At 46.5% G+C, this 13,365-nt stretch overlaps 2 protein-coding genes across 2 annotated transcripts; both read left to right on the top strand.

Moving 5' to 3' along the window:
- Positions 1 to 4,265: 4,265 nt before the first annotated feature.
- Positions 4,266 to 6,842, top strand: LOC136506177 (scarecrow-like protein 3). Its single transcript, XM_066501297.1, has 2 exons — positions 4,266 to 5,037; positions 5,732 to 6,842. Exons 1-2 carry the CDS (start codon positions 4,675 to 4,677, stop codon positions 6,722 to 6,724), a joined length of 1,356 nt encoding a protein of 451 aa, XP_066357394.1. The 5' UTR covers positions 4,266 to 4,674; the 3' UTR covers positions 6,725 to 6,842.
- A 1,098-nt stretch (positions 6,843 to 7,940) lies between these two features.
- On the top strand, positions 7,941 to 9,476 carry LOC136502923 (scarecrow-like protein 3). Its single transcript, XM_066498172.1, has one exon. It carries the CDS (start codon positions 7,956 to 7,958, stop codon positions 9,474 to 9,476), a length of 1,521 nt encoding a protein of 506 aa, XP_066354269.1. The 5' UTR covers positions 7,941 to 7,955.
- Positions 9,477 to 13,365: the final 3,889 nt, after the last annotated feature.

Genomic DNA, 13,365 nt, shown 5'->3' with positions numbered 1-13,365 from the left:
TCCAACTGGCTTTGAGCAAAGGAACATTTGGGCTGCTTCAAATAAAGCTGATTGGCCAACAGTGTCTGGAGTACCAGCTGTAAATGTGTCTGGTGTTCTTGTAATGATTTGCTATATATGAGAATATCATCTAAGAACACTAGGACAAATTTCCTCAGAAAAGGTTGAAGGACTTGGTTCATGATGCACTGGAAAGTAGCTGGTGCATTAGTGAGCCCAAATGGCATTACCTTGAACTGGTAATGGCCCTGATGTGTTTTGAAGGCAGTCTTGTACTCATCTTAAGGCAACATTCTCACCTAGTGATACCCTGACCTCATGTCCAACTTAGTGAATATTTCTGCTCCAGACAACTCATCAAGAATCTCTTCAATAACTAGCATTGGAAATCTGTTCTTGACAATCATGTCATTCAACTTTCTGTAGTCCACACAAAATCGCCAAGACCCATCTTTTTTGACTAGGAGGATAGGGGAAGCAAAAGGGCTATGGCTGTGGGTGATTAACCCAGCCTGTAACAGTTTCTAGACCTGCTCCTCTATTTCAGTTTTGTGTTGAGGAGAATAGTGGTAAGGTCTGGCATTGATAGGTATAGCTCTAGGGATGAGTGGAATGGAATGATCATAGCTCCTAGATGGTGGTAGTGTCTGGGGATCATGGAAAACTTGGCTATGTTGATCAAGAATGTGTTATATAGTTGGAGGTGGTTCGGCTGGTGGAAGGTTGGGTGGAGATAAGGTGGCATGGGTGGGTTTGACAATAACAAAAGCCCAACTGTTATTGCCTTTGGTGTCTTTGTATAACTTACTGGTAGAAATGGGTTTGGCTTGCAAAGGATGGGAGATAATGCCCTGGAGCTTAACTGGTTTGTTGTGGATGTGGAACTGTAGTGTTTTCTTGGACCAATCCACTTCCATAGGGCCTTGTTGCTTAAGCCAGTCATAGCCCAAGATGGCATCATAAGTAGTCATGTCCAAGACTATCATATCACTGCATAGAGTATGCCCCTGAATATACCACTGTAAGTTCTTTACTTTGGCTGTAGTAGTCAACATGTCTCCACTAGCCAATCTGACTGTCCTTGTTGGGATTGTTACAGTAGCTAACCTGGCCAATTTCACAAAGTTGGAACTGATGAAACTATGTGAACTGCCTGAATCCAATAAGGTAAGCATCACTTTATCTTGCACCAGGGCTTTGAGCTTCATAGAATTGTCAGTATCCATACTGGAGAGTGCATTCAGAGATAAGTGACAGAAATCTTGTGCAAGAGTATCTTCAATAGCTAGCTGATTCAGCATATCTTCTGTAATTTCCTCTTTGTTTGTGTCTAGATCATTGATAACCAATGCATGAACTTGAGCCTTGTGACGTTTGGGACAATTCTCTTGGTGGCTAGGCTCATACTTATCACCACAAGCGAAACACAGATTGTTAGCACGCCTGTAATCTCTCAACTGCCTAATTCTTTGCAGATTGGCATTATTTGTCTGAGGACTAGGAGTGTCCTGCTTCTGAAACTGTTGCTTGGAAGCAGCAGTGTTCCTATTGTATTTGGCCTTGGTTCTCTCTTATGTTCGCTGCTGGATCTTGACAATTAGAGCTGCCCTGTCAACTGTGAGTGGGACATGGGGCTCTACAGCTGCTCTAATGTCATCCTTGAGACCAGCTACATAAGCTGAAGCAAAGAAAACCTCATCATAATGGCTGTTGTGCATGGTAATGTTATACTGCAGTGCTTGAAACGCCAAAGTGTACTCTTCCATGGTACCACTTTGCTTGAGAGCTAGCAGATCAGCGATGGCTGTACAAAAATCATCTATACCAAACTTGGACAGAACGACTGAACAAAATGCAGTCCAGGAGGGCCAAGTGCGACCCTGTTTGTAGGCTTGCCACCATTTGGCGGTATTGTCCTGTAAGTGCATTGTAGCATATGTGACCTTCATCTCCTCTTCGGTCTTGTAGATTTTGAAGTAGTTATCACAGTTGTCCAGCCATATCTTGGGATGGTTGCCATCAAAAGTTGGAAATTGCATCTTGGGAAGTGCATGGTGAGGTGTGGAATCCTTGTGGTGATGCTGCTGTCTGTTGGATGGCTCAGTCTTCACTACATAGTCTTTGTTAGCAAATATGTTGTCAAAATGTGCCTCTTCCGCAGAGTTTAGAGAAACATTCTCTGATTGATGCATTGCAGCCTCATTCTCCATCTAACGTAGTGTTAGAGAAGCCATTGCTTGTCCATTGGCCTATACCTGCTTGGATATGAGTTTCTGTTCTGCCTTTGTTTCATCCACACTTTGCTTAAACTGCTGTTGGATCAGACTGATATCATTCATTTGTTCGAACACGAGGTCGAAATTTTCCATGACTTGCTCCTAGCGACTCTTTTCGTCATCTGTGTTGGTCGACATGGCGTCTAGGATGAACTTGGTCTGAACCGAAGGCTTAGGAGGAGCCGTCGTGATGAAGTTGAGATACAGTGGACTGACTGGTGTAGTAACAGGTTTGGCGTCTGCCTCCCCAACAATCTACCACACCAAAACTGCAGACTACGCCTAGACGCACGGCACCACCAAGGAATTTTACGCGAGAACCTGTCCCGCAACCCGAGTGTGTGAGTGCGTCCCCGCCAATGCCACCGCAACCCAATCGAGTAAGAATACTACGGAATTTTACACGGGAACTTGTCCCGCAACCCTCGCAATCCTCGAATGAGTGCCAAAGGAACTCGTATCCGCTGCCGACCCCAAATCGATGCCGAACCCTAGCCGAGGAAAGATGGCGTAGAATTTGGTGGAGTGGTGGATGGGAATTTGGTGTGTTGTGGATGGTTGGAGGTGGAAATTGCAGAGCTCAGGTGGAGTAGAGCCACTGCCGGAGCCGACCCAGTTCAACCCAAAGGAGGGACCTCTGGTTCCTTCCGTCGAACACCTCGAGGGTGTTAACGGAGATCCCCTGCCCACCGGAATTACAAACTGCAGATCAAGGCACCCGGTCGTGTTTCGTACCAAGATGGACTGAGCAACTGCGGTGAGGTGGGTTGAAGGTAGTAGGTTACCGGATGGTAGGAGTGTCGGCGCCGCTGCGAGGCAGCCGTCGCCGGATAACTAGCGCGAAGAAGAGCTGCGGTCGCCCGTTGCCCCCCACGCCGAGGATACACCGTCTCTGATACCAACTGTCACGCCCCGTTGCCACCGGCAAGCGCCGCCGACGTGAGGAGTCCAGGAAGCACCGAAAGACGAGGAAACGGGAAGAGGAACCTTCCTCTTTCAGCGAGTTTTAGATTTCAGAAATGCAATGAGTCTTACAGCGATACAACGCACGCTTAAAAACACACCCCTTGGCCTGTGGCCCACATGTCATACTCCGTCTATTACATAACTGCTAGAATACGTCTTCTGGCTTCCTTAGCAACTTCTTTGGTTTACGCCTTCTTCAGCTCAACAGTGTACCAGGTCTGACAGGAAGGCGCAGTCTCCACCTCCCAGCCAATGCTTCCAGTCCATACGAGGGTCGATCACGTGGCCGAGCGCCGGCGGCTGGCCTCTGATCCAGTTTCCCCTCGCGCGGCCATCACCTGCGCCGGTCCACCACCGCGCGCACCAGTGGCCGCGTCCCTGACCGTGACCTGGGCACCTGTCCATCCCCTGCCTCGTCGGAGCTTCAAGGTCGCGGCTTGTCGTGGTAAATAAGCTCTCTTCCCTCGTAGTCGTAGAGGCCTTCTTGTTTTTGAGCCGCAGGGCAAAATGATGTGAAAATGCAGCAACTTATCAGTCTAGCGACTTTGCGATCTGTCAAATTCTCGTTCATTCCTATCCATGATTCCTATCCATGTATTCAGTTGAGTACAATGTCAAATTTTGATTTTTTTTATATCAAATGGGCCTGCGATTGTGTTTGTATATATCAAATTAGCCAAAGTGCCAAACCAAAGACCTCCACGCTTTACTTGGTTATGTACATACTCGCATACATTGGTTGCTTGTTTTAATTATGCCAGCCACTTGGGCCCTGTTTAGTTTGCAAATTTTTTAGCGAAATGGTACGGTAGCATTTTCGTTATTATTTGACAATTAGTGTCCAATCATAGTCTAATTAGGCTTAAAAGATTCGTATCGTGAATTTCGTCTAAACTATGTAATTAGTTTTATTTTTTATTTATATTTAATGCTTCATCATGCGTCTAAAGATTCGATGTGATAGGGAATCTTGAAAATTTTTGCAAAATGAAGTGGAACTAAACGGTACCTTGGCCAAAACCCCAACGCTGGTCAGGTCAGCGTATTCCCTGCCAATTGTTCTTCAAGTTCCAATGCATTGCATAATGACATTGACCCCAACGTTTGTCACTTCCTACCTAGTAAATATGAATATGAATAATCCAAGGGGACAACTCCAAAGGGAACACACTGAACATTCCCATAGTATTCGGTTCAATGCGGACCACTCAACCTGTGAGACTTTGTGTTTACCATGAATCATTCCAAGCGTCGCATTGTCCTGGTGTGTAAAGTTAAAGCTAGTTATCTTGTTCTTATCTGTCCATCCATGGTGTAAAATGCAGTTCTATAAATGTAGCAGCCTCTCAACTAGAGAAGTTACTCCAGCTAACACCGGAACACTAGTTACTACGTGCGTGAGTATACCGAGCGAGCCTCAAGATATCAGAGAATGGTTTATATGCTTTCTGTGCAGGATCAGGTGCGGCTTGTCCCGGCTCTGTATCAGTGTGCAACACATGTAAGCGAGGGATCCATCGGAAAGACTAATGATAGTCTTAGTGAGATAAAAAGGCTCTCCTCCATAGTTGATGGGCCGCTGCAGCGTCTGTCCCAGATTATGGCTGACAGCCTAGCTCGCCGTCTTCTCTTGTCTTGTGAGGGCCTTACTGGTTCCCTCATTCATCCATCTGACTACTTTGAGCAGTCGAGCATTCAGTCTGCTCGTTATAACTTTGCTAGCTTCAGTCCCTACCTCAACACTGGCTTTGCTACTATCAACCGGGCCATCCTTGAAGCAATGGAGGTTGAAAAGGTCATGTACTTTGGATATTCTTGCCAATGCAAATATCCTTGCTATACAGTCTTTTCTCTATCTTAGCTTGTATTGCTCTATTTTGTGCTAAAATTTAAGTAAAAACATGTATGTTTTTTCCCTGAACTTTCATCTCTAACTTTTTCCTTTCTCATGAAAGCCAAATTGCTAGTGTCCTGCTTCAGTGTCAAAACTGTTTCTTGCTTGCTTTCTCATAAAGCTGATCTAATATCAACACTTTATCAAAAGATATATCTTTTTCTCCAGTACATCATAGTCAAAACTCACTTTGATGCAGTTTCCATAAACTCTTGAAACTTTCATATGCTAATATATGAAGAAATTGAAGTTTCAATATCTACAGAAAGACCACTACAGTACAATTAATTTGGCCTGAGATTTCATTTTAGTCCTTTTAGAGTACCAGATGCCGTGCTATGTCCCAATGATTTATTAAAGATATTTGAATTACCATTATACTGGCATCTTTCTTGACTCTATCTATGTATCCAAACCATGGTGTATAGTTATATAACATGTTCGAATAACTTTATAGATTTTCTATAAAGTTACATGTCACCGCCACCCACGATTCAAATTTTATTTGTGGCTAGCGAGTAGTACTTTATGATAAAATAGTTTTTATCAAGACTACATACATACCTATGAGCTTCTGATGACAATTGTATTTCAGGTTGTCCGCATTATCGACTTGTCCTGCTCAGCCTCCCACCCACGTCAGTGGCTCAAGATCCTTCATGGCTTCCATGGGCGCCCAGGGGGGCCACCTGAAGTACGCCTTACAGTTGTCCATGATGACAATGACTTTCTGGCCAACATGAAGGCATTGCTATCTAAGGAAGCTGATATGCTCAAAATCCCATTCCAGTTTAATGATGTAAATGGCAGGCTTGAGACCTTGGACTTCAGTAACCTCCGTGATGTCCTAGGGATAAAATATGGTGAGGCGATTGCGATCAGCTGTTCTCTACAGATGCATCGCCTGCTCGTGGTTGATGACAATGCCAGCTGTACTGCTATTGATCAGCTCCAGAAAATGGCAAATGCTGCGCAGCTTAAGCAGATGGCTAGCTCAGTGTACAGCCCAGCCTCCATACTGAACTATCCACGAACACCGTCCCCTCTTTTGTTGGCAAGCTTCCTCAATGCCATCCATACGCTCAAACCAAACATCATGCTGGTGATGGAGCAAGATGCAAACCACAATGCCTTGTTGTTCTCCGACCGGTTTGCTGAGGCACTTAACTATTATGCAGCCCTCTTTGACAGCTTCAATGCAATGGCTGCTGCCAACTCGCAATGGACCAATGAGCGGACGCAGGTAGAAAGGATGATCTTGGGGGAAGAGATCAAGAACATATTACTGTGTGAAGGAGTCAATCGGCACGAGCGGCATGAGAGGCTGAGACAGTGGGAAATGTACATGGATGCATCAGGGTTTCACCATGTTCCGCTCAGCTTCGATGCCATTAGGGAGTGTGAACTGAAGCTCCTGAGCTTCGGGTTGAATGGATGTCAGTACCAGGTAGAAAGTGATAGCCTTTTGTTGGGATGGAGTTCCACACGTCTCTACTCTATATCGGCATGGAGGCCAAAGAAAGGCTCAACCTCTGGGAGCAGAGAGCATATGTTAGTTCAGCGTCAAATGGTATGGCCACACAGTTAGGCCTCCCTGTTGATGGTGATTTCTTTCTCCTGTTTGCTGGTGCTGTGCAGGATATGTCTGGCAGTTCTATGCTCTAGCTGATCGTTCCTCTGTGACGATCTCTTTTCTTTCCTTTAGAATAGCGAGCACCATTTCATGTGAAGCATAGTGATGTGTAGATGAAAATATTGTAACCGAGTTGAATCGGAAGAAGTGTATAACTTAATTCATAATAGAAATTTTGGATTGCTCTCCATCAGTTCCTAATTTTTTAGATCTCTTTTTAAGAGAGCTGTTTTCATGTAAAATAGTGCTGTTGCCTTTACCTTGGTTCTGTTGTGTTCTTTTTGGCTATCCATATGGACCAGCAGAAGAGAACAAGATTGGTTTTGAAATTGGCGAAGCATATGCTCACGCCAAGAGACTGGACAATATCTGGTGCATAGGATGGACAAGTTTTCCTTGCAAACGAAACAAGAACACACTGGGTCTGCCCCCCCCCCCCCCCCCCCCCCCCCCCTGATTAAAGTTTCTGTAAAATAAGAAGCAGAAATTAGCATTATAGGTGGAAAACAAAGGCATGCGGTCAAATTTGAACGAGTACTCCAAGAAACGGCCACCTTGCAATCACCTATACCATTTGTTTTGTAAAGCTGACAAATCTGAAGTGTTTGCTTCTTGTCCTCTGGGAAACTCTATCCTGCACATGAATGCAGATTTTGGAGCCATGTCTGCACAGCATTTGAACCTCACTGGCTGCTCATGGAAAACAAATACATATCTCCATATAGCTTAGAGTTGCCTATCAAACATTTTTGTATCAATCAGACACTAGCTATGCAATTTTGTATATATTCTGCATAGTACGCCTGCAGCAAAGCCTGGAGGGATTGAATTGATCGCAAAATTGTCTGGTACCTGCTGATCCAAAACGCTGCAGATAAGTTCCAAGCGAATATCTCCAAGCAGCTTAGTTATTCCACCGAGATGCAGACGACATAGCTTATCCCTTGCCGCGCATGCATACAATTTCTGCCTTGTCGGCTTGCGCATGCATACCTAGGAACGTATGAACTGGAGACCCTGCAGCAGGCTTGCATTGCAACATTTGTCGCTATACCAAGATCCAAGCCCAACAATGGCGTGCTCGATCGCCTTCATATCCAGCACAGCGATCCATTGACCAGAAGCCCCGTCCGTCCGTCCAAAGCTGAAAGCTTGGTGAGGATTTCGATCGCTCAGCGGTCTGGACATGGAGATGTTCCAGGAGGACACGCTGTCGTCGCCGGCGTCGTCGCTGTACACGCCGTCGCCGCACGGGCATGGCGGGCTCGGGTCGTCGTGGGTGCAGGAGCTGAGCCACGACCAGCAGGGCCTGCGCCTCATCAACCTGCTGTACCAGTGCGCAGCGGAGGTGGCGGCGGGCGCCTTCGACCGCGCCAACTTCTACCTGGAGCAGATCACGCAGCTGGCGTCCCTGGACGCGCCGCACACGCTGCAGCGGCTCGCCGCCGTCTTCGCCGACGCGCTGGCGCGAAAGCTGCTGAACCTTGTCCCCGGCCTGTCACGGGCGCTGCTGTCCACGGGGAGCAACTCCGCGGAGGCGCACCTGGTGCCCGCCGCGCGGCGGCACCTCTTCGACGCGCTGCCGTTCATGAAGCTGGCGTACCTGACCACCAACCACGCCATCCTGGAGGCGATGGAGGGCGAGAGGTTCGTGCACGTCGTCGACCTCTCCGGCCCCGCCGCCAACCCGGTGCAGTGGATCGCGCTGTTCCACGCCTTCCGCGGCCGCCGTGGGGGGCCACCGCACCTCCGCGTCACGGCCGTGCACGACGGCAGGGAGTTCTTGGCCAACATGGCCGCCGTGCTCGCCAAGGAGGCGGAGGCGTTCGACATCCCGTTCCAGTTCAGCGGCGTGGAGGCGAGGCTGGAGGAGCTGGACATCGACGCGCTCCGGCACGTCCTCCGCGTGCGGTCCGGCGAGGCGCTGGCCGTCAGCGTGGTCGGGCAGCTGCACCGCCTCCTGGCGGTCGATGACGCCGGTGGCAGGAGCAGGCATGTCCCGGGCAGCAGCTACCTGACCCCTGTGCAGATCATCGCGCGGTCCAGCCCAAGCAGCTTCGGCGAGCTGCTGGAGCGGGAGATCAACACGCGGCTGCAGCTGAGCCCGGACTCATCGGCGGTGCTCTCCATGTCGCCGCAGTCGTCGTCACTGTCGCCGGCTCAGCAGCAGCAGAGGGAAAAGGCAAAGCAGGGCAGCTTCCTGCGCGCGGTGCGGGCGCTGTCGCCGAAGATCATGGTGGTGGCGGAGCCGGAGGCGAACCACAACGCGGCGACGTTCCTGGAGCGGTTCGAGGAGGCGCTCAACTACTACGCGTCGCTGTTCGACTGCCTGGAGCGCGCGTCGGCGGCGCAGGCGCACCGGTGCGCGGGGGAGCGGGCGCGCGCCGAGCGGCTGGTGCTCGGGGAGGAGATCCGCGGCGTGGTGGCGCGGGAGGGCGCGGAGCGGAAGGAGCGGCACGAGCGGCTGGCGCAGCGGGCGCGCCGGATGGAGGCCGCCGGGATGGAGCGCGTCAAGCTCAGCTACGCCGGCATGATGGAGGCGAGGAAGCTGCTGCAGAGCTGCGGGTGGGGCGGCGAGGACTACGCGTACCAGGTGGCGCACGACGCCCGCGGCGAGGCCTTCTTCTTCTGCTGGCACCGCAAGCCTCTCTACTCCGTCTCCGCCTGGAGGCCGGCGGCGCCGTCGTGTGCCGGCACACCTAGCTAGCTGAGCTCGGTTAGGCCATGGGCATCGCAGGTGCTGCACTGCATGAATGAAGGCACGTGTCTACTAAACTGTATGTATGTATGTACAGCACCTCTCGACGATCGTGCCATGTTTGCGTTGTCGTCCATACAATTACGGCGTGCTCCCTTGAAAAATATTTGACTGTTGTTTGGAGTTTGCTATTGGTTTGCATATCGCCGAACCACTTCTCGTTGTAGAAACAAATTGATCGTCTCTCCTCCACAATCATAAGGTGACTTGCTAAAATATAGGTGCTTAAATTTTAGCTTCCTTTCACACGACAGTTGTTGCATATATTTTATATTAAAATTATAGTTTTAATTCGTTGTAATTTATGTAGGCATAATCTGTAATTTTTTGTTCCAAAAATTTTAAAAAATGTTAGATAAAACTACAAACCCAATAAAATCTGATCTGTGATGGCACAAGGACAATTAACAATTTATAATTGTTTATATAATCAGACAAGGACAAAAATTTAATGATACAAAAGACAAATACAAATCACAAATGTAACAATTTACTTATATACCAGTTGATTATTGTACATGAGTGTTGTCTGAAATTAATCATCTTAAAATTTAGGCACCTGAAATATAGGATGTAATTTTAAAGAAGAAATGCTATTTGTACCGAAGTTGTTTAGAGACGTGACTATGTACCTTCCTGGTTAAAGGGTCGGTGGGTCGAAGTTATCTAGAGATGGTCGGTGTATTCCTTTTAGTTGTGCGGTTTATGAATCCAAGTTTTGCATGGTTTTTTTTTCTCATAGATATACGATTTTTTAGATCCGATTTCCCTCATAAACAAAACACGTTTCTCATCTTCTAATAGTATTTATGGAAAGTAAAAAAGTTTTATGTTCTTTTGAAAAAAATGCTATTTGTCAAGCACGCGTGTATTTTTGCATCTTTTTCTGGTGACGCTTGGCGGCTATCCGATCTAGATCAAACCATGTTGAAATTGCCCTCAACCTTATGTGCCATCTCACGCCTCTTCTAGATGTGCTCGCCCCCGTCTCCTTGCTTAAACCACGACCTGCCTCTCGTCCACGAGTCCATTATGCTCTCATCTCCATTTTAGGGGAAATGATATTACCGAAGATGTTTAGGGGTACAGCTACGTACCTCCTAGTTATAGGGTAGGAAGTTGTGTACAGATGGTCGATGTACACGTCCTAGCTGTGTGATTCATGAACCAAGTTGTGTGTGTGGTTTTTTACTCATATAGGTGTACGTTTTTTAAACCCGGTTTCCCTCCTAAACTAAACTCGATCATTTCTCTCCTTCTAATAATATTTACTACTACAAAGTAAACTTCTTTCACCGTTCTTTTGAGAGAAAAAAAGATGCTATTTACCAAGCATGCGTGTATTTTCGCATCATGTTCAAATCGTCTTCAACCTTCCGTGACACCTCACGCCTCCTCTTCTAGGCATGCACAATCACCCCGCCTCATTGCTTCACCCACCACCAGTCTGTCCACCTGTCCTATTATGCCTACTAAAGCCCTGTGCTTTGTAGAACTAGCTGTTCAATTTCCACCCTTCAACCTCAACCGAGAGAACTCGCCATTGTTAATAAATTTTGAGGTGTTACCAGAAATCTTAGTAATTCCTTTTAGAAAAAGTAAAAAAAGAAAAGTGCAGCTTTGGTCATCAACAACTAGTTAAAATAAATATACCTCTAACAAGTGGCGGAGCTAGAAATGTAAATTTCTGTTGTGAGGGGAAGCAGGCATGAGACGAAGGAATATCAACAATATAGGTAATATCGACTTGTTATATTTACCTCGGAGGTCATATACATCTTTTTAGGGTTATTGATTATTGACGATAGGGTCCGTCGTAATAAAACAAATGGCAATCTCCTTACTATTGGCCAAATCTATAGCATACGATAGGGTCCGTCGTAACCAAGAAATATAGCAATCTCCTTACGATTTGGATTATTTCTTGGAAGGCTTCCAAAGACGAGACATGGCACAACCTGTAAGAAAATACATATAACATATTTAAAAAGTATGTTATATATAGATCCAAAACTCACTCTACGTAAATGTAAGCATGGGCGGAGGAACAGGGGCACACGCCCCCTCCCCTAATTTCTAGGGCAAACAAAATTATTATATATGATGCCCATGGCCTACTTTGTGGTAGAGGTCATATCATGATGTCCATGGTGTGGCTGCCAGCATAGTTGATCATGCTTATTTGAACAAGATCATATAAGATGTCAACATAGTTGACGGCACGTTTGCCAGTTAAAACTAAACAACAGTTTTTTTTTCATCTTATGTTTTGTTTTTACTTCCAAAACTATCCTCACATCATCCATGTCTTGTATGTGACTCAAAATCATGATGTGTGCCCATACGAGTTAAAACAACTCGAGTCTAGCGATTTGAAGCTAATTCCAAAGACATGCCAAGTGACGGTATAGAGTCCAACTTAATACGTATTAAAACAAATGATGCAACCATGCATTATATAAATGTTCGAGTCACAAATCGTGTTCAGGTGACAACACAATAAGATGTATATTCTGTTGCAACTCACATGTCCGTTTGCTAGTTAATAAAAAAAAAAAGCAAAAGCATACTTCGATCCATCGAAGGTTTTCTCAAATAATCCTAAATTCCTAATAAGCTTTGTTTTCAATAATTACTACTAAAACGATGGAGGGAGTACGTCATTCAAAAGCGCACGTCCCATGGACCATGGTGATTTATGTCGTGCACTTTTTGTCGTCGGATCGGACGTCTACACTTTTGTTGAAACTGGAAAGTTGACGAAAAGTTGGTGGAAAAAAGGCTGCTTCTTGGCGTCTGGTGTTTGTCACCGAGAAAAGTGAAAACGATCGAGTGGCTCCGTGCTTTTGACTCGTGCACAGTGTACAAGCACCAGGATCCAGGGCCCAAGGGGTGGTGGCAGCAGTCAACGACGGCGATAGCTTGAGCATTGTCTTGCACGTGGAGACACACAGACACAGGACGTGCAGGTGCAGCCTTGCGGTGTTGGACACTTGGACTTGGACGGACCTGAAATTCAAGTGAAGTTGCGAGGCCGGACCAGCGCTCAACCCATTCTTTTCTGCGGTAATTTCATTTGCAGCTTCTTCCCAGCTGCCACCACCGCTGCAGTCATGCACGACATACACATGCGTCTAAACACACCTGCAGTCGTCTATGGGGAAAAAAACTGAGATTGGGTTTTTTTTTCTCTCTGATTATCTGGCGGTCGATTGATTTTGTACCAAATTTTTTTTTGCGTCGTTGTCAGGTAAACACATTTATCCTGTCAATGTCACCTAGATTTTCAGAGAACAAGCAGGCCTTTTCACGTATACTTCATTTGGGCTCAGCTCATACCAACCACCAGGCTCTACTTTTAATTTTTTAGCTATAACATCGGTCTAGTTTGGATTTGGCTCATGATGACTCGTGTTGTGTATATTGGCATAAAATTGTTGGAATTTAGTCTCACCTTAACTATTAAGGTGAGATTAAACGAACATATAAGATTTGTAGAGTTTATACCATCACACTGAAGTTAACCCTATTTACGCAGGTTATCACGAAAGTGCAAGCGGTTGATGATAGTGTGCGGTTCACTCAGACGTGTGGACAAAACGAGGATTTAAGTCCAACAGTGCATTTCCCATTTGGGTAACACACTTTCAGCGATTTTGTTCCGAATCCAAAAGTTCATCTCTATATATAAAATAGAGTTAATTACACTAGCACCCCCATTAACTTATCACTGTAGGTCCACATGTTGGTAGCTTACGTGGGGTATTGATGTGGACACTAACATGTGGGATCCGAATGTCATCCACACCCATCACCCTGTTCGCTTGATCGTATCAGC

Source organism: Miscanthus floridulus, chromosome 14 (assembly GCF_019320115.1).
Source record: "Miscanthus floridulus cultivar M001 chromosome 14, ASM1932011v1, whole genome shotgun sequence".
In the NCBI taxonomy this organism is placed as follows: domain Eukaryota; kingdom Viridiplantae; phylum Streptophyta; class Magnoliopsida; order Poales; family Poaceae; genus Miscanthus; species Miscanthus floridulus.
The sequence above is the reverse complement of the archived record's forward strand: the minus strand, read 5'-3'. Positions and strand labels throughout refer to the sequence as shown.